Here is a 22,218-nt window from a genome sequence, read left to right as displayed (position 1 = left end):
ATCCCTCGTCAGCTAGATAACTGTTTCTACAGGACAAGGGAAGAAAGGAAGTCAGGTATGAATCTGGTTAAGTTGCTGGGACCGTTCTCCAAAACCAATCTGGATTTCATTAAAATTTTCATCCTGGAGCGATGCCTTCAGCATGCTTTGAAGTTAACCAGCCCAGCACACAACCACCCCCTCCCCACAAAAAAAACACACCAAACATACCCCAAACATCCCTCTCTGAACGACCCCCAAGTGGTTCTAAGCATTTGATCTTCTTTTCATCTCATTGGAAAATAGCCCAAACACAGCTTTTTCTCCAGGACAGTCATGTAACGCTATGATTTCTAGCATGTCTTCATAAACAGCAGCTATGTTTACCCCAGACTGATTTGTACTGTGTGAAGCTCTGCTTAAGTGGCAGACTGTCTTGGATCTGCTCTAGCAATGAATGAACCTGTCAATTTCAGTTTACCTCCATTTCTCATTTTCCCAGACTTATGGTGGCAACTTAAGAAACAAAAAGCGTATATGAAAATTTGTGTGCATTTTAATGCAAATTTCTTCTAATATGCACATTTTTGCATGCATCTTTCCAGGCAAATTTCCCACAATACGATGCAATCTGGCACATTATTTTCACTTATCCAGTTTTGTTCACACGTTTCCCTAATATATCCACTTCTATCCGCTTCTATATTTTAATGGCAGCATCCACGTCAATTCTTACTCACAAAACAGGTGAGGACAAAAGGAAAACCCAATTTCCTTACCTCCGACATTTTGGGGTTCCCGGCGCTTGAGGGCACAAGCCTCCCTGCCTCTGGACGTGGAGCAGCAGACATGGTGTAGGTTTCTTTGCTCACCTTTTGCTTGGAGCGCAGGAGCGAAAGGGCTGCTTTGGTGGACACACCGGGGAGGTTGGGATTATACAAACTAACGCACCAGCCGGCATACACCGAGGACCTTCGGTCAACTTGCTGGATGTGATTTGGCTTTGTGTAATTTAAATAGCACCAACTGACATTAGTAGTTGTATGGAGACTGGGGAACTGAAATACCTTCTTGACATCTGGCCCCTCTTGGGACTTCTTTGAACTTTGGGCAGCCTCAGAACGAAGAGCTGGACTTGGGGAGGTTGTTGCAGGTGGCTCCACAGGCTCTTTCGAATCTTCTTTCTTCACCATCTGTGGGGATTCCTTGCTTTGCAACTGCTTGCCAGCTGGATGCTTAGATTCCTCATGCCCCTCAGAGCTCGTGACCTCAGGCTGTGGAGAGGCTGGCCATAAAGTTCCCTGGACTTCTTCCAACTCAGACTGCTCAGGCGATACGTCCGGGGGCATTTCTGACTTGACTCTCCTTTGGTTGTGCTTCTTCCCTTCCTCTGTTGCACTGGGGGCCACCGCTGCTTCTGATTTCTCCTCCATCTCAGAGAACTCTTCCTCCTTCACCCTTTTTTGCTGCTGGGTTTCCATCATGAGTTCCAAGCTTCCGGCCGGAGACAGCATCCGCTTGCTTCCTCCGACGGTGGACGGACTCCCTTCGAGATCCAACAGGCTTTCGGATGGCGAGCCAAGAGGAATGTAGCCTTTCTTTTCGGAGAGTGACAGTGGCAGCCTTAGGTAGGGTGTCTGGAAGATGCTCTTCTGCTCTTCGGTGATCATCTGTGCCAGATCGAGGCCGATTCCGTGAACGTTAGCAGTGCAAACCAAGGTACCCTTGGCCTCATACTCGTCAAATCTCGGCAGGATGATAGAAGAGGCGCTGCAGTGTGACTGAGTGACCAGGATCTGAGAAAGGGTTGTATACATTGCGCTTCCGTAGGAGGGCATGTTCGTCTGAATGCGAACTGGGACCACTAGCGACACGACAGGCTCAGATCGTGCAGGCACCACCAACTGAGAGATGGAGACAGATGCAGAGGGGCTGCTAGGCCGGGCCAAAATATGCAGTCTGCTCTCAGAGCTGTAGTCTGCAAATGGGGAGAAGATGGGACTTCCGGTGGGTGGAGAGAGCCTGGATTTGAGCTGGGGCAAATGGGCACCAATGTCACTTGGCAACTGGAGAGCAAGCTGGGACTGGAGGGGCAGAAAAAAGGCAGAATGGAGCGGCGGAGAGCCTGGGTAGTGCACAGGGACAAGGGATGGACTCTGCCTGAGTGCCACGTCGCCTGGGTGGGACAGCAGCGGAGGGGCAATGTGAAGCTGGCCTGGGTGCAGCAAAGCGTCTTGCAGCGGGATGGCTGCATTCTCAAAGATGGAGTGCGGTATTTGCGGGATGGAATACTGAGCGGAAAAGAGGTCGGTCATTGTCTGGCTGGAGAAGAGCTCCACCGTCTGTCCTGATGGTGGCAAAAGATGCTGGAATGGCAAGAGAGAAATCTGCGGGGCCATGTACTGTTTTTCGTGGAGCGTCAATTGCGCCGATGGGTGGTGAAACACCTGCAGAGCTTCAGTGTAGGGATGGGTATATGTGCGCTCAGGGCAGTCTTTTGGCTCACCCTTGTCAGCCGGGTAGCCTCTTTGAGAAGAGGAGGAGGAAGAGGACGGTGGTTGCTGCTGGGGCAAACTTGCAGCTGAAGATTTGCTTGTGGACTGCAGCAGCTCTTCCGTTTCTGTCCCTCCTTTGGAGCCAGAGTCCGGCTCGTGCTCTGGGTGCCCAGCAAGAGACGCCTGCCTCACCAGGAAACATTTCCTCCTCTCCTGTGCTGCTGATGTTGTTGGTGGACGGGGCAGGGAAGTGGGAGAGGAGGAGCATAAGCTCCCATAGTCAAACGATTTGCTGCGGGTCTCCGACATTGGAGAGGAGGGAGAGACGTTGGGCGTCTGCTCGGAGACGGACCTCCGCATTTCTCGGGTAGGGTGGTGAGGGTGGTGGTGGCCTGGCACTGTTAGCATGTGTGGGCCGAGCCCAATAGGTTTTATGTGGGATTCAGAGGACTGGGAAGCAGCTTCCTCACGTTCAAATGACGTTGAGCAGCTGGAGGCATGGGAGATGCTGCTCTCCTGACTGGGGCTCCTCACTGACTCAAAGCTGGATTCTCCTGAAGACTGAGCCATTTCTGCAAGCCTCAGCCTCTTCTTTTTGGGTGGCAGCTTCTCTGCAGGAAGCTGGGAGAGAGACTGGCTTCTCTGTGGCCACTGAAACTCCTCCGTCTTCTCCGGCTCTTTAGGGGGAGGTTCGGGCTCCGTCTCTGGCCTGTCTGGCTCTTCGGTGACCAGGATCTCAGGGACTTGGATGTTGGGTTGACGCACAAGCTTTGGCTGCAGGGAATGAGTCGGCCGGCTCTGTTGCGCAGCTGACTGAGAAGCGTATGGCAATGACAGCTTTTCCTCCCCTTCCAAGCTGCTCAGTTGTTCGATAGAATCCGACTTCTCAAAGGAGCTTGTGTGCTGGATGACAGAGATCTCCTTTGAGGTCGTCCTCCTCTCCTTGACCTCTGTACCAAAAGATGGTTTTGTAGTCCTAGAGTGGAAAGTGACACCAGCGTCAGAGAGCGGCATCGATTTGCTGAGGTCTGCTGGTGACGTCATGGACTCAGAAGTCAGGTTCAAGGCCACATCAGTGGGTTTCAAGCTAGTAAACTGAGCGGCTGCCCCAGAGCTACAGGAAGATGGACTGGTCAACTCAAAAGCCGGGGGGTCCTCATCATCACCGAGGCTCTTTTCCTTACGCCTTTTCCTCAGCGGAGTTAGTTCTAAACTGGTCCCCAGCTTATAATGCATCATCTGCGGCCAAGGATCAGATTCTACGGAACCCTTCTCGGCTTCCAACGAAAAATGAGAACTGGAAGATCGGGGCTTGGAGACCTGCAGTTCCGAACAGTAATACTTCTTGTGGGCTTCGTAATTATCTCGTTTCTTGTAGCGAGCACCACAAACGTTGCACTCGTACATGAACCCTTTTGTTTTCGCGCCCTTCCTTGACTTTTTGGTGAGCTCGCTTTCCTTGGTTTCTTGTTCCTCGGGAGGTTTGGAAGTGCTTTCTTTGCTCGCCGCGCCCATGTCCTCCGAACCATACTCCACCCCCAACGGAAGTTCGATGGCGGGCTGCCGTTTTAGCATGCGTGGGTGGGAAGACACCTGACCACGGCTTTGGACCTCCGATTCGGTGATGTGGTCATCGAAAGAATAGCTACCTCTAAAGGTATGGGAGGAGCTGATGGTGCACGCAGCTGAAGGCATAGAGTGGCTTCGTAGGAGAGGCACTGTCTCTGTGGCACTGTGGGAATGCTGGAGTGATAGCAATGATTGTTCAGGCTTCATTTTTTCCATGTGGGGCATCAGTGACTTGGATGAATCGAGTTGGCTACCAGAGCCGGGTTTGATTTCTAACGCAAAGGGCTCTCTGTATGGGCCGGACTTTGGCGATTCAATGCTGCTGCGTCTGGACAATGAACTTCTCCTGGGCTTGACGCTATCTATCTCGCTGGTGTCAACAACGGCTTCGTTAATAGTGATCAGTTTGGTGATATGTTCAATAACCTGCGTTCTGGGCACAGACAAAGGAACTGTGCTGAGTTTCTCCTCGGATGATACCTGGGGAAATTCCTGGGCAGTGGCTGCCGCTAACATGGAAGTCCGTTGGCCAATTCGCCCACATTTGCCAAAAATAATCTCTGCATAAGACTTGGCGTTGGTGTTTGGTGGGCTGATTTGCTGCTCGGCACTCTCTGACCTGGAGAAATAGCCAGATTCTGTGCTCCCTTTGCTGCCAGGACTAAGGAAAGCCTGTTCCTCAATCACCTTCTTTCTTTCACTCAATCGGAGAGCTAGCTTCTGCTTGATAGTATGCGTTTCCTCCGATTTATGACTTTGGGCATGCTCCGAAGCCGGCTCCACAAACGGGCTGCTTTCTTCGAGAGACTGAGACAGGCTGGAGTGAGAAAACGAGCAGCTCTCTAGGCTAGAGCTCTGGCTTCCCGACCCGTACAACATGGTTTGCTTTCTCCGGGGCGACAGTTCTGCCAAATGGCTCGGCGCGCTCCTGGTCTCCTCCTCCGAGTCGGTGCTTTCACCCTCGGTGGGCTCTTCAAATTCCTCTCCGGCCATCTTCTCCATTTCCAAACCGGAAGGGTACAGCTCGGTCCCAGTCCCCGAGGCGAGACCGGCTTTGATCCGGTGAGCGTGAGACTTCCGATGTTTATACAGATTGCTCTTGGTTTTGAAGGAAAAGCCACAGGGGACGCAGGGATAGGGCCGCTCCCCTGTGTGCGAACGGATGTGTTTCTGGAGGACGCTGGGCTTGGCGCAAGGCCGGCTACAGTACTGGCAAATGTATTTGCCGGGTTTCTGGGGTTTCTTCTCTTTCTTGTGGCCTTCTTCCAAGGATTTCAAGGAAGCTTGCGAAGCGCGGGGAGTGTAGACCTTTGGAACGGAGGGCATGTCCTCTTCGGGAACGACAGGAGGACGGGACGGCAAGAGCTGGCCAGGGTGAAGCCCAGAGGATGGAAACGAACTGGAGGGACCTGCTCTGGCTGGGTCGACTAGCTGCCACGTCGTGGGGCCTTCAAGGACATGTTCCTGCTTCCGGGGAGGCATGAACGCTGGCGACAGGGGGTGCTGCTGAAGCTGGGAGATGTGGGGAGGGCGTTCAAAAGAGGGGCGTTTGAGCTGGGCTGGCCCTGTCTTCTCCTGGGCCTCCTCCCTCGAAAAAGGCTGCTGCGCTGCAACGTCCCGGAGGGGAGAGCCTTGCAAAGGAGCCGAGCTCCCCGGATAGGTAGCGGCGGATGAAACACTGCTTTGGAAAGCCTGTCCTTTGACAAGCCTCCTCCTCGACCCTTCCTCGCCCTTCTTTGTGCTCCTCTGGCTTTGTTCAGGATCCATGACCTTGGAAAGGGAAAGGCGAGGAGGGGGGAGATGGTCCAAGGAATCTATTTCGGGAAGGTGTCGGCAGGCTTCATGGATAATGAAGGAAGGACTCCTCTGTGTTAGCTCGCCGGCATTTGCTGTGGGGCTGCCAAAGGTGGCGGCCAGAGAAAACGGTTGTTGACTCGAGATTTCAAAGCGTCACTCGATGCTGTTTGATTCGGGTGGGGGGGGAGGAACAGAGGGTGGGGAGGGAACAATGAAAAGGAAAAAAAGGTTGGTTGAGGGTCAAGAGAGTTCACACTGGTAAAGCATGACAATCTACTTCAAAGCAGGAAAACGGTCCAAAACCTGTAGTCCAAATATTTTCCTTGTGGATTTTGCAGAGGCTTTAAAGCGGGCCATTTTTATCACCGTTGATGGTGGCAAGCCTTCAAAGAGGAGAAGCAACCCAGAACACTGCCTCGGGTCCTTTTTCTTATGCAAACCTTGGTAAACGTGAGGCTCCCATGCTCATCTCGCAGCCATCGTTCTCCTTGGCTTGGAAAAACAGCACTTGGCAGTCCTCTGTTTCTCTCTGCATGTGTGCCCTGATTCCTTCTTTGCTTTCCTCTTCTTCCACTTTGCCGTTCAGAGTCCTCGGGAAACAGACCGATCACAATCCTGCAACGACATTTGTCGAAGAGGTGAAAACACACACAAACACACAATTGCTACCGTTTGCATTCATCACATTTTAAAGCAATCCAATATTCAGAGTACATAGGAGGAACGCAGGAAGCTGCCCCATACCAAGTCAGACCATTGCTCCATCTAGCTCAGTACTGTCTGCACGGACTGGCAGTGGCTCTCTAGAGTTTTCCCCAGCCCTACCTGAGAGGCCAGTGATTGAACCTGGGACCTTTTGCATGCAGAGCAGGTGCTCTATCACTGAGGGAAAGTCCTTCCCCAATGGAACTGAAGACAACAGAACTCCCTTTTTGCATAAGCAGGCAGTGGATTATGCTTCCTGGCAGCAGTCCTAGGCAGACTTATTGCAGTTAAGTTCTCCCACACACACACACCATGCACTTTTTTAAAAAAGTGCTAATGAATGTAATCCAGGGCAGTAGATGTATTCCAGAAAACATGCACAGCCAAGATGACCTCAGACTGTAAACAGTCACCTGCATTTGATTACTCAAAATTAACTTTGATTCCGCCCCGCTTCCTGCAGCTGCTGTGAGCTGGACAATTTTATAGGTTAGATATTTGCATTTTTATTTTTATTTTTTCATTTAAAGAAAATCCTGTTCTCTCGTGAATGTCAGAAACCTTATCCAACCGAAGGGGCAAATAGGTGCTGCTCTGGGGTTTGCCTAGAAAAGGCAGGGAAATGAGTAACATGGAAGGCCTTTAATAACAGAAAATACGCAAATGCAGAATGTGTTCTCATCGTCTTTATGATATCACATAAAGTCGATCTTTATGGTATCAGACTTCTGGAGCTGTGGCTTGTACAATTCCAGGTAAACATGGTTAGGATAAGGCTGTAGGGTTGGCGTTTATCACACGTGAGGTTTATAAATGTTAAATATGCATCACATAGATTGAACCCCGATGAAGGTCCCTCCAAGCTGGTCCTTCCAGATCAGGGCTAGGGAACCTCTTCCATCCCGAGGGCCACATCCCCTCATAGGGAACATTTTGAGGGCTGCACGCCAGTAGCTTGCATGGCCACAGGCAAAAGTGGGTATGGCAACAGGTGCGACTTACCTTTGTAAGGTTCTGGCCACGCAAACATCAGAGGTTTCCGGATACATGTACAAACACACCTCTCCATTCTCTACCCAGGCAAGCGAGAGGCATTATCACAGTTCAGCAACATGTTCCAGACAGGCAAAAAGACTTGAGGTGGTTGTGGAGCAGGGCTGGGGAGCTGCGTAGCATGGGAAGAATCCTGAGGGCCAGACAGAGAGGCCTGGAGGGCTGAAATTTCCCCCCTGAGGTTCCCCACCCAATCTACACCACTGTCTTCTGACATGTTTGTCCATAGTCGATTTGGGGCAGTGACAGAGGAAGAGGGGCGGGGCCACCACTCAGGGGTAGTCCCCGCACTTCATATGCAAAAGGTCCCGGGTTCAGTCCTTGGAAACTCCTGAGGAGTCGAGTGCTCAGTATACCTGACGGAGCGTCTCCACCCCCATCGTTCTGCCTGGACACTGAGGTCCAGTGCCGAGGGACTTCTGGTGGTTCCCTCCCTGGGAGAAGCAAAGTTACTGGGAACCAAGCAGAGGGTCTTCTCAGTAGTGGTGCCCTCCCATCAGATGTCAAAGAAATAAACACCTATCTGACGTTTAGAAGACATCTGAAGGCAGCCCTGTTTAGGGAAGTTTTTAATGATTGAAGTTTTAATGTATTTTTAATCTTTTGTTGGAAGCTGCCCAGGGTGGCTGGGGAAACCCAGCCAGATGGGTGGGGTATGTATAAATAAATAAATAAATAAATATTATTATCAATGTAGAAAAAAACCCCTAAATGAACTCCTGCCAGCCAAAGAAGGGCTAGTTGGGGAAATAGCCTGACCTGATATGAGGCACCTGCCGATGTTCCTAGAAGGTGATTTCTCATCATTTCTCTGAGTAATTGCTAACCTTCAAACCGTGACGCATTGTAGATAGCAGCACTATTGTGACGTCTCCAGGCTCATCGTTTCTGTGGAAAGAGAAAAACAATTTGCTCCAAGTTTGCTTCACTTTTAACCAACTGGGGGGGGGGGGGCGGTTTGCAAACATGTGAAGACCCGTGGGCCATTTGACGCAATAAGAGACAAGCAACATAGCGCTCTTAGGATGCTGCTGGATACCAACTCCATCAGCCTCAGCAACAGGAGGGCCAATGGACAGGGATCATGGGAGTTACTGTCCAACAACTTCAGTCTATTGCTCCTGCCATAGATACTTCTTTTAATAAACATCTGTGGCAACAAGACACTCATTTCAATCAATCGATGGCCAACAGCTGCTTCCGCCAACCCAACAATCTGTGACTCAACCAGGGATGGGTGTATCAGTCTATTTCTTGACTCTCACGTGAATTCACACTCAAATCTGTTCCATCCTGTTTCCGCATTGATCTGTATATATATATATATTTAAAAGCATAGACAAAAAACGGCATTTAAATACGTATTGCTGTTTTGTCTCAAAGCAATCGTGCATTTCTGAAGCCGAGAGCATTTGAGGAATGTGAGACCTGGGGAATTAACTGTGAGTTGTGTCCAATGTTGCTCATAGATGAAAATAATGGACATGATTAACTTTCTACCTCCTGTCACAGGGGCTGGCCCTGGGCATTCCTATCCTCATGGAAGGTAAGTCTATTGGTTCCCAGCTGCCATAATGGCTATGTTCTACCTCCACCGTCAGAGGCTGTATGCCTCTGAATGCAGCTTCTGGGAATCACAAGTTGGGAGAGAGTGTTGTGCTCTCAGGTCCTGCTCGCAGGCTTCCCACAGGCATCTGATTGGCCATTGTGAGAACAATGGACTAGACAGACCTTCAGTTGAATCCACCAAGACTTTTCTAATGATCGTATGTGCCTGAGGATGTCCTATTGTGCCTGGGGATGGTTCCAAGGTCTGAGCACACACACAACTCCTGACTGAAACCTCAGAAGCTTCAATTACTAGCTTCACCTTCAAGTTCTCTCCCAACAGCCCTGACAGATAGGAAAATTGTTCTCTAGCAAGCCAAAGGTCCTGGGTTTTTAAGACTGGACTGGAGGGAGTTCTCAAAAGAATTTTCAGCTCAGCCCAAGTAACCAGTGATTGCTAGGGCGGTTTTATCTTCTCTTATTTCTACAATGTCATTTCTGTGGTAAACACTGACCATGAAAAATATTGCACATTAAACACACAAGAGCACACACACACACACACACACACAAACAAATCCAGGACACTACGGCCTTGGTAAAACTCATTGAGTGGACTGTAAATATTTAACCAAGGACCTCACCAGCACAAATGAATGCAACAGTGCCTTGATCAGCAACACACACACACAAACACTCACACCCCTGCTCCATTTAATGGCAGGAGGGTGAGGAATACTTACAACGAATTTGATTTCTGCAGCTCTAACGGTGTTTGCTCTTTCCTTTATTTATTTTATTTTATTCTTTCTGAAGGGCTTAATTCAGCCTGCAAAACAACAAAGGTGCATAGCAATCAGAGAAACGCATTTAAAAGGATACATTGTTTTCAACCATGAACAAACCTTTGGGTAGAGAACGGAACACACACACACAAACAAACAAACACACGAATGGTAATGGAAACCTTAAAGCACAGACTTGCTCCCAGCAAGCTGACCTTTTCCATAGACTTTTTATCATATGTGGTGGGAATGTAGAGAAGTTAGAAAATTTTGAGAAATGATATATAATGAATTGAAAAAAAAAATGTTTAAATTGACATTTGTAAAAAAAAAACCCCAGAAGCATTTTTGTTAGGGATTGTAGGACAAGACCTGCCAAGAAAAGTAAATAACTTATTTATGTATGCTACAACAGCGGCAAGAGTCTTGTTAGCATAAGGATGGAAGAATGAGGAAATCTCAACGAAAGAACTGTGGCCAGAAAAATTGATGAGCTATGCGGAATTGGCCAAATTGACTTATAAACTGTGTGAAAAGGACAACTGTGACTTCAAGGAAGAATGGGAACTTTTTACAAACTATCTAAAAAGACAACAAAATGAATTGGACTCTTTGGCACGTTTTGAATAAACATTCACAAATTTATTAGCTGAACATACGATAGATAAAGTAAGGATATGTACAATTTTATAACATGCAGAAAACAATATATGTAAAGAAATCAGGGAGGGGAGCTGAGGGAAGTCCTTGGTGGGGGGGGAGAGGGAGGGTTGAGGGGGGAATAAAGGGGGGGGAATAATGTAATTGATTAAGAGGATTGATAAATTGTTATGTGGAAATTGGTTAATAAATATTTTTTTTAAAAAAAAAAAGCTGACTTTTCCCATAGAGAGATGCTGAACCCCACGCATTGAGTTGGCAGTCGCAGAGGTGCGCGTGTCTGTGATCAGACGTGTGGCGATGGACCTACCTGCACTAAGTGACCAGGGGGAGCATCACAAAAAGTTGGCCCCAAACGGACCTCTAGCTGCAATTAAGCAGGTGGAAAGGAATTGCCTTACACTATGTGTCCATCTAACTTAGTGGGGGGGACTCAGACTGGCAGTCGCTCTCCAAAAGATCTCAGAGAAAAGATCACATGTGGAAGGTTCCAGGGTCAATTCCAGCTAGGGCTTGGAGAGTTCCCTGCCTGAAGAAGAGCTGCTGCCAGCCAGTGCAGACAACACTTAGCTGCATTGACCAAGGATCCAAATAACTATATGGTATGTTTCCAATGTTTCCGATACCTGTTACCTGACCTCTTTAGCTGTAGATTCTGGGGATCAGACCTGAAAACCTTCTGCATCTAAACGATGAGATCTACTCAACAGGGCTAGGATTCTGTCTCCCTAAACCAAGGAGAGGCAATGTGAGGCCCTCCACCTTATTTCAAAAGTACTCTTCAGTCAATCGGTTCAGACGTCTGGCAAGAAGTGGCCCTGCCTACTTTTCATTCTAGCCCCACCCATTCCTGGCTTCAGGCCCCGCCCACCACCAGCATGCATTCTCCATCAGTTTACCCCTCAACACTAAAAGGTGGTTGCCCACTAAAGGTTGCACCAAAGCAGGGCAGGGGTATCCAACGTGGCGTCCTCTAGATGTTATGGGACTCCAATTCCCATAAACCCCAGCCAGGATCACCAATAGTCAAAGATGATGTAGTCCAACAACATTTTGTGGCTATCCTTGCCCTAAAGGGCTGGGAGGTTGACGCAAGCTAGGGTTGCCTGCCACCTTGAGTTCCTTGGAAGAAAGTTGGGATAAATAAATTTTAAAACTAATCTAAGCCCTGTGTTGGCAACGCAATGCAAAACAAATTTAAAAGAATAATAAAAAAGCAATAAAACAAATTAGTATCTTGAAATCAACACAAAATATTCGGTGAAAGGGGTATTGGATTGCAATGGGGGTAGCATTTTCTGCATCCTGGGTTAGGTAGCAGCTCAAGGTCAGAGACCTGAGACCCAAATCCACTGCAATTTACTTAGCATTCATTTCTCCCTCTTATCTCTGCATTCCTGGCAAAGGGAAGGTGTTAAGAGAACTTCAGCTGAAGAGAGACCACTTTGTCATTTTAGTGAGGCCATAAAAGGATCTTAGTGGCTGTTTCTGTTTTTACTTTCCCTTTCCTTTTAATTGATTCTGCTTTCCTCCCTTAATGTTACAAAAAAGGCAATATATTTCAAAGATTGAATGTGAATTAAAAAGTGTCTGCTGCATGGCTTTTATTACCATGACATTCGGCAGTTTGTGATCTTTTTGTTCCATTATTCCACAAGCTGTTTTGCTTGGGAGTTTACAGAAGAACTCTTGCCAGTTATGTACCAGCCAGTTCAGATGCCCCCACTCTTAATGGTCTTCTTCAGGCATTTGGGTGCCATTGGCTCAGTTCAGACATCTTGCCAAACAGGAAGCTTAACTATGGTTTGGTGTGATGTCTGACCTGACAAACCATGGTTGTTGGGGGGGGGGTGGACTCTGCCAGCAACAGAATCCATGTCACAGGACCTGCTTGTGGGCCTATTACAACAGGGCTCTGTGGACATTTCTAGGTCCAGTGATTCATGGCTGGCTATTTTTCTAAGCAGCCTACAAACAAAGCTGACTTCGTTTTAACAGATCAAACTAAGGGGAGGAAGGGAGACCAGAAAACCTGAATTGGCAGTGTATTCATCAAGCGATCTTTAAATAGAGTTTCTGTGCTACCTCTTTATAATGTTGCTTCCCTATTTTGGTACATAGTAGTGACTCAAAGAAGGCAACTTTCTTCCCCCACGAGCTGAAAATTACTATGGCTGCACTTGGGCCAGCGGCTGAGATATCACTTCAAACCAAGTGCCTTGGTGCTGAAATCCTATCAAAAGAAAACTTCCTTAGCTTATCAGCCCTTGCAGACAGTAGACAAGATTATTTGAAACGGCCCTTGAAGCATTGTTATTTGCTTTTACAGTTTCAGCAGATGATTTGTTGCTGACATATATCAAATTGAAAGCAATGGCATTTTGCTTCTTTATTTAGAAATATTTATACCTTGGCCTTTTGAACAGAGAGCAATAATGCCTCCAAGTTGACCCACAAATTTTTATATATATGAACACGGGAAGCTGCCTTGTATCAATGACTCATCCAGATGATCTGTTTATTGAGCATCCATCCTCATTTGCTTGCAGAAAGCTTACGCAGGGGTTAGATTATGTCTGGTCTTTGTTGAGCATTCGTCCTGATTTGCGTGAGGGTGTTGAAACGCCTCCCCATTAATTATTTGTTCATTCCACACTTTTCAGCACAACTGCCTGTCACTTTCCCAATCACAAAAGTCTCGTTTTTTTATTTAAAATGGTGTTGTGGTGCTGGGGCAAGTGAGCACTTCAATCGACTTTAACTGTGCAAACCTAATTTTCCGGTGTGTGCTTGAACTGCTCAAGCAAAACAATGGCTGCCTAGATACAACCCAAGTCAAACCATTGGTCTATCTCACTCCACTGGTGGAGGAAGGGGGGGCGGGGGGAGTGCACCGCCCCTGCACCATCGGGGAGGGGGGTACCATCATGGCCATCCCCCCCGACACACGCCACACACCCCACTGCACCGCCCCCCCAGGACGCATGCCACGTCCCTGGGATACACGCCCATGCGGGCGGCATGCCACGCCCCTGGGATGCACGCCATGCCCCACAGGATGTGCCAGCCATGCCCCCGCCTGCTCTCTGCCCCCGGTGCCGGAGCATGCACCTTCACCACTGTTTCACTCAGTACAGTCTGCTCTGATTGGCAGCAGGTTTCCAGGGTTTCAGTCAGCTAGTGATGTCAAGAGAATTCCACCTGAAATGGGAGCAGAAATTCCCACAATTAACATCTTCACCCCCATCGTTCTGCCCGGACACTGAGGTCCATCACCGAGGGCCTTCTGGAGGCTCCCTCACTGTGAGAAGCGAAGTTACAGAGAACTAGGCAGAGGGCCTTCTCAGTAGTGGCACCCGCCCTGTGGAACACCCTCCCACCAGATGTCAAAGAAATAAACAACTATCTGGCATTTAGGAGACATCTGAAGGCAGCACTGTTTAGGGAAGCTTTTAATATTTGATGAATTATTGTATTTTAATATTTTGCTGGAAGCCACCCAGAGTGGCTAGGGTATAAATAATAAATTTGTTGTTGCTGTTGTTGTTGTTGTTGTTGTTGTTGTTGTTGTTGTTATCATTTGGGGCCAGAACAAAAATCATGTAAGCAAATAATCACTATTGTTATTTTATTTAGTCTGCAAATATCTCCTAAATAATTACATTATTTTCTACACTGTGCTTGATGTTTCACTTCCGTGGAAATGCAATTAATTACTTAATTAATTGAGTAAATGTCAGCCACGGTGGACAGTGAGACAAATAATGTAGGTTTTATCAGAAGCTGAACTGTAGTGTAACGGAAGCAGCGCTGATTGTGCTGAACCCAGGATGGGACCGAAATCACTGCCCCTTACACCCTACTCCTAGCCCTACCTGGAGATGCTTGAGGGTTGAACCAGGAACCTCCTGCTTGTATAGCAGCTGCTCTGCTGCAGATCTCAGAGTCACTTGCATAAGGACTGTAGCTCAGTGGGACAAGGCAGGATAAGGATAAGGCAGCTCCCTATGTTTTTCGTCCACAGCAGGGAGGAGGATGGGGACAAAATTAGAATTATCTGGCTCTGCCTGTCATTGGTTCTGTCTCTGGCTCTTGTTGGCCTCTCTGCCTTCTGCCCAATGGGCATCAGCCACCACTGGTATTGTGATCAGAACTGTGGCGGGGCAAAGGATTAAATCTCCAATTGCCCCACAAAATGGCACAGTCCTGGCCAGGATCGAGCCCCTCCCATAACTGTCAACTTACAGATTTGAAAATAAGGGACCAGCAGCCTCAAAAATAAGGGATCAGCAGCCAAAATAAGGGATTTTCCAAGCACAGGTATGTTCAACTTCTGAGTCCCTCCGAGCCAAAGGCAGAAAGCCCAGCCAGCAGCCAAACAAAGCCTCAAGCCTCAAGGAAAACCACCGTCACCTCTCTGCTGGGAAGTGCTGAGCAAAGGCGAGTCCCCAGGCAATGCAGCCAATTTGATCAGCACAAGGCATGCAAGCTCTACCCCCCATTGTTCTTAGACTTCTTATTGGGTGAGCAACGCAGCCAAGCAACACAGTTGGAGCCTCCCTCCTCCCTGGCTGGCAAGGAGGGAGGGAGAGGAGCTGCTTCTTTTGAAACCTGGGAAATTTAAGGGACATCATCAATAAGGGACAGCAGCGGGACACGGTGCTGGGATAAGAGACTGTCCCGCCAAATAAGGGACGCTTGACAGCTATGGCCCCTCCTGGGTGCAATTTGGCAAGCAAGCCCAAGGATGTCAAGGCCAATCACAGGCTCATCACCACTGCATGTGGTTTAGTCTCATGTTTGCTCCTTCCTCGGTCCAAGCACCATGCCTCTGAACCAACGCGAGATGGTCTGTAATATTATGCCAACAGAAAGAACCAGCAAACGAGGAGCACATGCAATTCAATTACCGCCTGAAAAGGGATTTTAAGTGGTTCTTATGCTTATGAAGCAGCGCGATGAATAAATAAGGGGAAATGATTTATCCTCTCTGCAGGAAAAGCACGCAGCCTCCTTTCCACAGTATGCTCAGCTTTGTGGATTCACCAATTAGAGATGCCCACCGACCTCCACTGGCTTCCATCTTCTCCACACTACTTAGGGGCAAACTACTAAGCAAGGACAGTGAGTAGGGAAAGTGGTCTGATCAACAAATTGAGAGCAAACACACATATTCTTTTGCCTAAAATAGAAAATCTGCAAGGGGGTGGGGATTTTGAGCTGAGAAATGGCAGGTAAGTCACTTAGCCTAGGGCTGCCATACGTCTGGACATTACCGGGATTTCCAAGGTGGAATTGACATCCAGGGGGAATTTTCTGGGTAACACTTCAAAGGCGGTGCTTTGTCCTGGATCTTAGGCAAGTCAATCGAAAAATCAAAAAAAGCTCAACAATTTTGGGGGCTTCCTATTCGGGGTGTCCTGGTTTTTACTTTTTGAAACATGGCAACCCTACCTGTTTCCCCACTCCCATAATTTCTCAGTGTTAAACCCCTCCATGGGATTAAAAATATGGTGAACGTTCATTTTAGGGATGCTCTGTGGGTTAAACCACAGAGCCTAGGACTTGCCGATCAGAACGTCGGCGGTTGGAATCCCCGCGACGGGGTGAGCTCCCGTTGCTCGGTCCCTGCTCCTGCCAACCTAGCAGTTCGAAAGCAGGTCAAAGTGCAAGTAGATAAATAGGTATCGCTCTGGCGGGAAGGTAAAAGGCATTTCCGTGCGCTGCTCTGGTTCGCCAGAAGCGGCTTAGTCATGCTGGCCACATGACCCGGAGGCTGTACGCTGGCTCCCTCGGCCAATAAAGCGAGATGAGCGCTGCAACCCCAGAGTCGGCCACGACTGGACCTAATGGTCAGGGGTCCCTTTACCTTTACCTTTAAACGTTTATTTAAAAAAAACCTGCTTGTGTGTGTGTGTGTGTGTGTGTGTGTGAGTGAGAGAATTGGAACCCACAAATAACAGGCGGAAACAAGGTTAAACACCTCTCCCACAATCTTTCTCTGCTTAAAATCTCACCATGCTGCTTGTTTCCATTTTTTTTTTCTTTTCAAAATGCCACTAGTGGCTCCTTTACACAGTCGACGCCAGTCCCATGGACCTTCACCAGACAAAATGGGCCTATTCAGCCACCCATGAGAAAATGTCTCAGAATATCACTCCCTTCCTGTCCCTGACAAATTTCCCTCCTACTGCTCATCTGTATATACTTTGCTTTTCATTGGCAAATTGCTTTCCAAAAATAAAAACAAAAACCCTCCCAAATCCCAGTGAGATGGAGCATGTTGATTCCTCCCTCTCCCCCCCCCCCCCCCCGCCTGTAAATATATAAATATTCCTTTCATAAAGGCTGAGTCAGAAACTTGTCAAGCCACTTCCTGAGTTCAAAGAAAAGATGGGTCCTGAACCCAAGGCTATCTATCCACACCTCTCTCTCTGTCTCCTGAATGTTTCAGCTGACCTTCCAACAGAATCCAGTTAATTGTTGACTGGTTCCCGGCATAAAACCCAAGTGAGGATATTCTAAAAGAATTGTTATCAAGAGAGATCTACGTATTTGCCAGTGCCATGTAAGGAGACCCTTCATCAACAGGCCCCAGAAAATGGGACCTGTATAAAACACTGCAATGGAGAATGTTCTTGTTCAAAGTTCCAGCCAGCCATTCCCTTTTCCTACATACTCCATTACGTTTCTGCCCACCTCCCAACACATACGGAGTGAAGCAACATTCCGTGCCCACTGATCACGCTGTTTTAGAGTCCTGGCGCCCTTAAAACATTTTGGGGTAATTTTCCAAATGTTTAGGTTTCCCCAAACCTGCCGCTTCTGTGAGTGGTTTGCTATGTAAGAATTGGCACTTGGAGAACTGAGTTTGCTGTTAGAGTGTGTGTGTGTGTGTGTGTGTGTGTGTGCGCACGCATGTGTGTATAAAATTGTCCCACAGTCTCCTTCCCTTGCCTAAGACCTGTGCATTATTATAGATATTAGACCAGGCATAGGCAAACTCGGCCCTCCAGATGTTTTGGGACTACAGCTCCCATCATCCCTGACCACAGCTAGGGATGATGGGAGTTGTAGTCCCAAAACATCTGGAGAGCCGAGTATGCCTATGCCTGTATTAGACTGTCCTACAGCCGTTCATTCCCAACTCTCCATGCTAAAATTTACGCTCTTCCAACATGAGCCAGCTCTCACCTGAGACTCACTTGTTATCTGCAGCTCAACGAGCAATTAAACAGCCCTGCCAATTAAGCCTTAGTTCAGGGTTAACTGCTGGACTCCAGTAGTCCATTAGTTGGAGCATTGTCTAAATAGCAGTTCAGATCTGAGAGCCCTGTGGCTCTATGACTAATCCAAACGTCTCTGCCACTTACGGGGCCCGTAGCGGCTGAAACCAAGAAAGAGGTTTCCTGCTTGGCGCGGCACAGCAAATACTTCATCTGCAAGATTTAGTGTCTACCTTTAAATAGGCTAAAGGAGTTAAACAGCCCAAAAGGCTTCTGGGTTCCTGTGGAGGATGACTCACAGGAAGGATGGCCAAAATGCATCGCTATAAAATATTAAAGATAATAGGCCTCCCCGCCACAGAGGCAATATCCAACCTAGCTAATAGACCCCAGATCCTCCCACCGATTCCCAGAGTCGTTAATGGCCCTCAGGGTCTATGAGCAGATGTCAACTCTCTCTTACAGGTACCACTTTTTATTCGCTCCAAATTACAGCCTGGCATTTAATTAATTTTTTATTATGACAATACAGTTTATCCCCCTCCTGCTGTCCTCCTCCTCCACCGCCAAGGAAGCCAGAGGCTTTGGCTATGACTGCTGTCCCTCTGGAATCAAACCAAGCCAGGCAGAACAATGTCCCTGTCTAGTAAGAACGTCGGAGGAGGAAAATTCTTCTCCTTGAAATTCAAAAACTGAAAAGTGGTTCAAACAGAGACAGCCATCTGATCAACAACAACAACAACAAATTAAAAACCAGAAGACCCAACAGACAGAATGATCCTTTTAGCCAACAGAATTTTAATGGGAGAAATGCCATTTTTTCCCCAAAATGCACTGTTCTGAAAGGTCTCTGCTTGCTGAGGGACCTGGGTTCCTTGTGCGCTCTCTCTCGCTCTCTCTCTCTCTCACACACACACACACACACGTAGATTCAAGCCTTCTACCTGCCACTTGCAAGGGATGCAGGTGGCGCTGTGGGTTAAACCACAGAGCCTAGGACTTGCTGATCAGAAGTTTGGCGGTTCGAATCCCTGTGACGGGGTGAGCTCCCGTTGCTCGGTCCCTGCTCCTGCCAACCTAGCAGTTCGAAAGCAGGTCAAAGTGCAAGTAGATAAATAGGTACCACTCTGGCAGGAAGGTAAACGGCATTTCTGTGCGCTGCTCTGGTTTGCCAGAAGTGGCTTAGTTTGCCAGAACTGGCCACATGACCCGGAAGCTGTACGCTGGCTCCCTTGGCCAATAAAGCAAGATGAGCGCCACAACCCCAGAGTCGGTCACGACTGGACCTAATGGTCAAGGGTCCCTTTACCTTTACCTTTACCTTTACCTGCCATTTGCAGTGGGGAGGCAGGCAAACATGGAGACTTCAGGTCAGACCTGGACATCTGGCAGCCTAGTCTGAAGCCTTGGAGAGCTGCCACCAGGCATAAGACCATAAGAAGAGCCTGCTAGGTCAGGTCAGTGTCTCATCTAGTCTAGTATCCTGTTCTCAAAGTGGCCAACCACTACAGTCAATGCAGACTAGGGGCAGGAAATCTGTGGCCCTCCAGATGTAGCTGGACTTCAACTCCCACCAGCCCCAGCCACCCTGTCTCTACTTCTTCCTAGCATTTAGTCAAAATCCTCATTTTTTCTTAAACCCAGTAGAGCAGGCCCTCTCTTCAGGAGCAACAGAATCCAAATGTGCTCCCATCATCTATGCTTACCACCTTTCAGATAATCAAAGATGGCTATCACAACCTCTCTTCTCCAGGCTAAACATGCCCAACTCCTTCAACCTTTCCTCATACGGCTTTCTGGTCACCTGGAAGGAAGTTCAGTAGCAGAGGGACAAGCTTCTAAAGAAGGCACAGTCTCTGCCAGGACAGATTTTATCGGTCACTTTGATAGGGAATAGATCTCCCACCTGCAGTTGCTTGCTCTAAGACAGGTGAAATAAGGTTATCTGAATGCATGAATCAGCAGTAGAACAGACCGGCTAAGCCATATGAGTCAGCCACCAATTATTCACAGTCATCTTTAGAAACTGTGTTTTGATATGTGCCTAAAATGTGAAGGACCAATATATATATACATTCAGGAAAAATGAGTAGTAGTAGTAATGATGATGATGATAGGCAGACTAACTGAAATCCACTCTGAAATTTAGCAGAGATCCCTGGATTAATTGCCCAGTACTTGAATCCATCATCACAATACCCAAATTTATCATTACTGTAATGGTACTACCATACTGTAATGTGCTGTACCACCAATACTACAGTACTGGTACAGAACTACAGTAGGGACACCCTGATTAATTGCCGGTACTTGAATCCATCACTGCAGTATTTACTGCCATCTCTAATCATGTAATTATATGCCACCTTCTCAAATAAATAATGTAGCTCAGATACACCCACCCTGGAAAGCAAATGGGTGTTCTCATGTTTGAATATTCCCCACATCAGAATTCCTATCTTGTGGTAACTTAGCACACTGAGAAGATGCAGTTTTCAACGAGTCTATGATCTGAGAGTTTCTGTATTTGAGAAGTGAAGTTGTGACATACTGCCTAAGTTGCCCGAAGCTGCAACCAAAGCAAGCAACACACCAAGTATGAGGTCATCCACCGAGGTCATGACATCATTTGATAACGTTGCTACTGGAAAAACTAAACACACACGCTCCCTCTCGAAACCACTAGAGGGAGCAATCTCATTGCGAAGAGTGAAAACACAGCCCCTGGGGTCCAGGAGAGAGGTCACTTTTACATCAGTGAAATAGTGACCCCACCAGGGAACGTATAACTCTGTTACAGATCAAGCAGGGAAAATATGCATCACGTCACTGGTAAATATATAGTTCAGAGCAGAAGCTGGGGTGAGATGAGGTTGTGGCTTATTGAACCCCAGCAAAATCACATGCCACTGAAACCCACCACAACTAGTGAGAAATATGTGGGTCACTGCAAGTCCCAACCCATTCACTGGAACCCCAGAGGCTCACATTACCTTGCAAAGATCCAGGTTGTGTGCTCTTTCAAACTACACAACGAGCATTAGGCCATGTTTTTCAAACAAATCTGGAAGCTCATTCAATTCTGAAATGCCTCATCTGTGGTCTGAAGTGTAGACACAGGTTTCCAATCTCATAGATAACTAGGATGGGTACACACCATATGATTAAAGCACCTCACTTCCCCCAAAGAATCCTGGGAACTGTAGTTTGTTAAGGGTGCTGGGGATCGTTGCTCTGTGAGGGGCAAACTACAGTTCCCAGGATTCTTGGGAGGGGTGTCATGTGCTTTCAACAGACGGTTTGCGCGCAGCCCCAGCCTTATGCCAAAGCCTCTCCTTGCATTCCGAATAGGCAACAAACATTCTGTTTTTACAGAAATCATATGGTAAGGCCCTTTCTTCGACTGCAACACATCAGACTACAGGCAAGGAATTGCATAGTCCCTAAATAAAATATAAACAGAAAGTCTGTGAACGCTGAAAATCAGCAAAGTGGAGAGAAGCTAAGCTAACCCCATGTCCCTGAAATGTTAGCTTTCCAGAAGCAGGGACTTTTTCATTTGTGGATGGGTGTGCAGACTGGAGTTTCTGTGGTGCCACGGCACTTGGGGTTGTGATATTTCAAGCTACAGTCCCTGCCAGGAAAAGAAAGCTTCCAGTCAGCCACATGGTTTGTACATAAGCCAGCAAATGGAATATCCCCCGCATACCAAGTGAAATGGTATAATCCCAGGAGGACTTCACCATGTGCTCTTCTCTGCCTGTTTTAACTTGCTTTCGTTGCAGTACTCCAGGGTGCTACCCTATCAAACCGTACAAGAAGCAACTGGAGTGAGGGCCCTTGCAATTAGAAGGAATAAAACATTTCAATGGCTGTGGTCAAATCCAATTAATGGAACTAACCTGTCAATCGTCCTTTCCCTCGTCTAAATCAGGAATGGCTCCATTTCAGATGTGGACAGAGCTTTCTATTAAAAAAAACAAAACCCAACCACCTAGCGCTAATGTTCCTGTTGGGTGCCACACAATAAATAACAGCAATAAATTGTTAAAACTAAGCATCTGAAAACCATCATGTACATATAGATCTCATCCTCTTTCCTATACCCACATCTCCAGGAGACTGCTTCCAGAAAGGACCCCCAAACCAAACATGTCCAAAGCTCTTCCTTAGTATCACAGTGCCTTTCAGACACTTATAGATTTATTTATTTTTATCTCTGATTACTAACTTTGGGGCAGAGACATTTATTTTAAGTGGAGAGAGATTTCTCTCCCTCTCTCCTCCCTCCCTAATGCATAGGGGTTATCCTGTGAAACTGACTGGCAGAAGATTCAAAGCAAACAAAACGGAGAACTTCTTTTGGGAAGTGCAGTAGCTAAGTGGTAGAGCATCTGCTTT

At 47.6% G+C, this 22,218-nt stretch overlaps 1 protein-coding gene across 6 annotated transcripts in view; it reads right to left on the bottom strand.

Moving 5' to 3' along the window:
* HIVEP3 (HIVEP zinc finger 3) overlaps positions 1–22,218 on the bottom strand; it is a 240,192-nt gene that overhangs the window by 51,236 nt on the left and 166,738 nt on the right. The window contains exons 3-6 of one of the 6 annotated variants that reach the window (XM_083626700.1): positions 9,890–9,975; positions 8,358–8,486; positions 6,281–6,455; positions 759–6,003 (exon numbers count right to left, since the gene is read on the bottom strand). In XM_083626700.1, coding sequence (XP_083482826.1) covers positions 759–5,810 — 5,052 coding nt within the window. In that variant the 5' untranslated portion in view covers positions 5,811–6,003; positions 6,281–6,455; positions 8,358–8,486; positions 9,890–9,975. Of the gene's footprint in view, positions 1–758; positions 6,456–8,357; positions 8,487–9,889; positions 9,976–22,218 lie in introns of all 6 variants that reach the window. The other 5 variants (XM_083626697.1, XM_083626698.1, XM_083626696.1 and 2 more) reach the window with 5 other exon arrangements.

This window comes from Podarcis filfolensis, assembly GCF_964270895.1.
Source record: "Podarcis filfolensis genome assembly, chromosome: 8".
NCBI classification, from domain to species: Eukaryota; Metazoa; Chordata; class Lepidosauria; order Squamata; family Lacertidae; genus Podarcis; species Podarcis filfolensis.
Note: the sequence above shows the minus strand (reverse complement) of the source record. Positions and strands in the feature narration are given on the sequence as shown.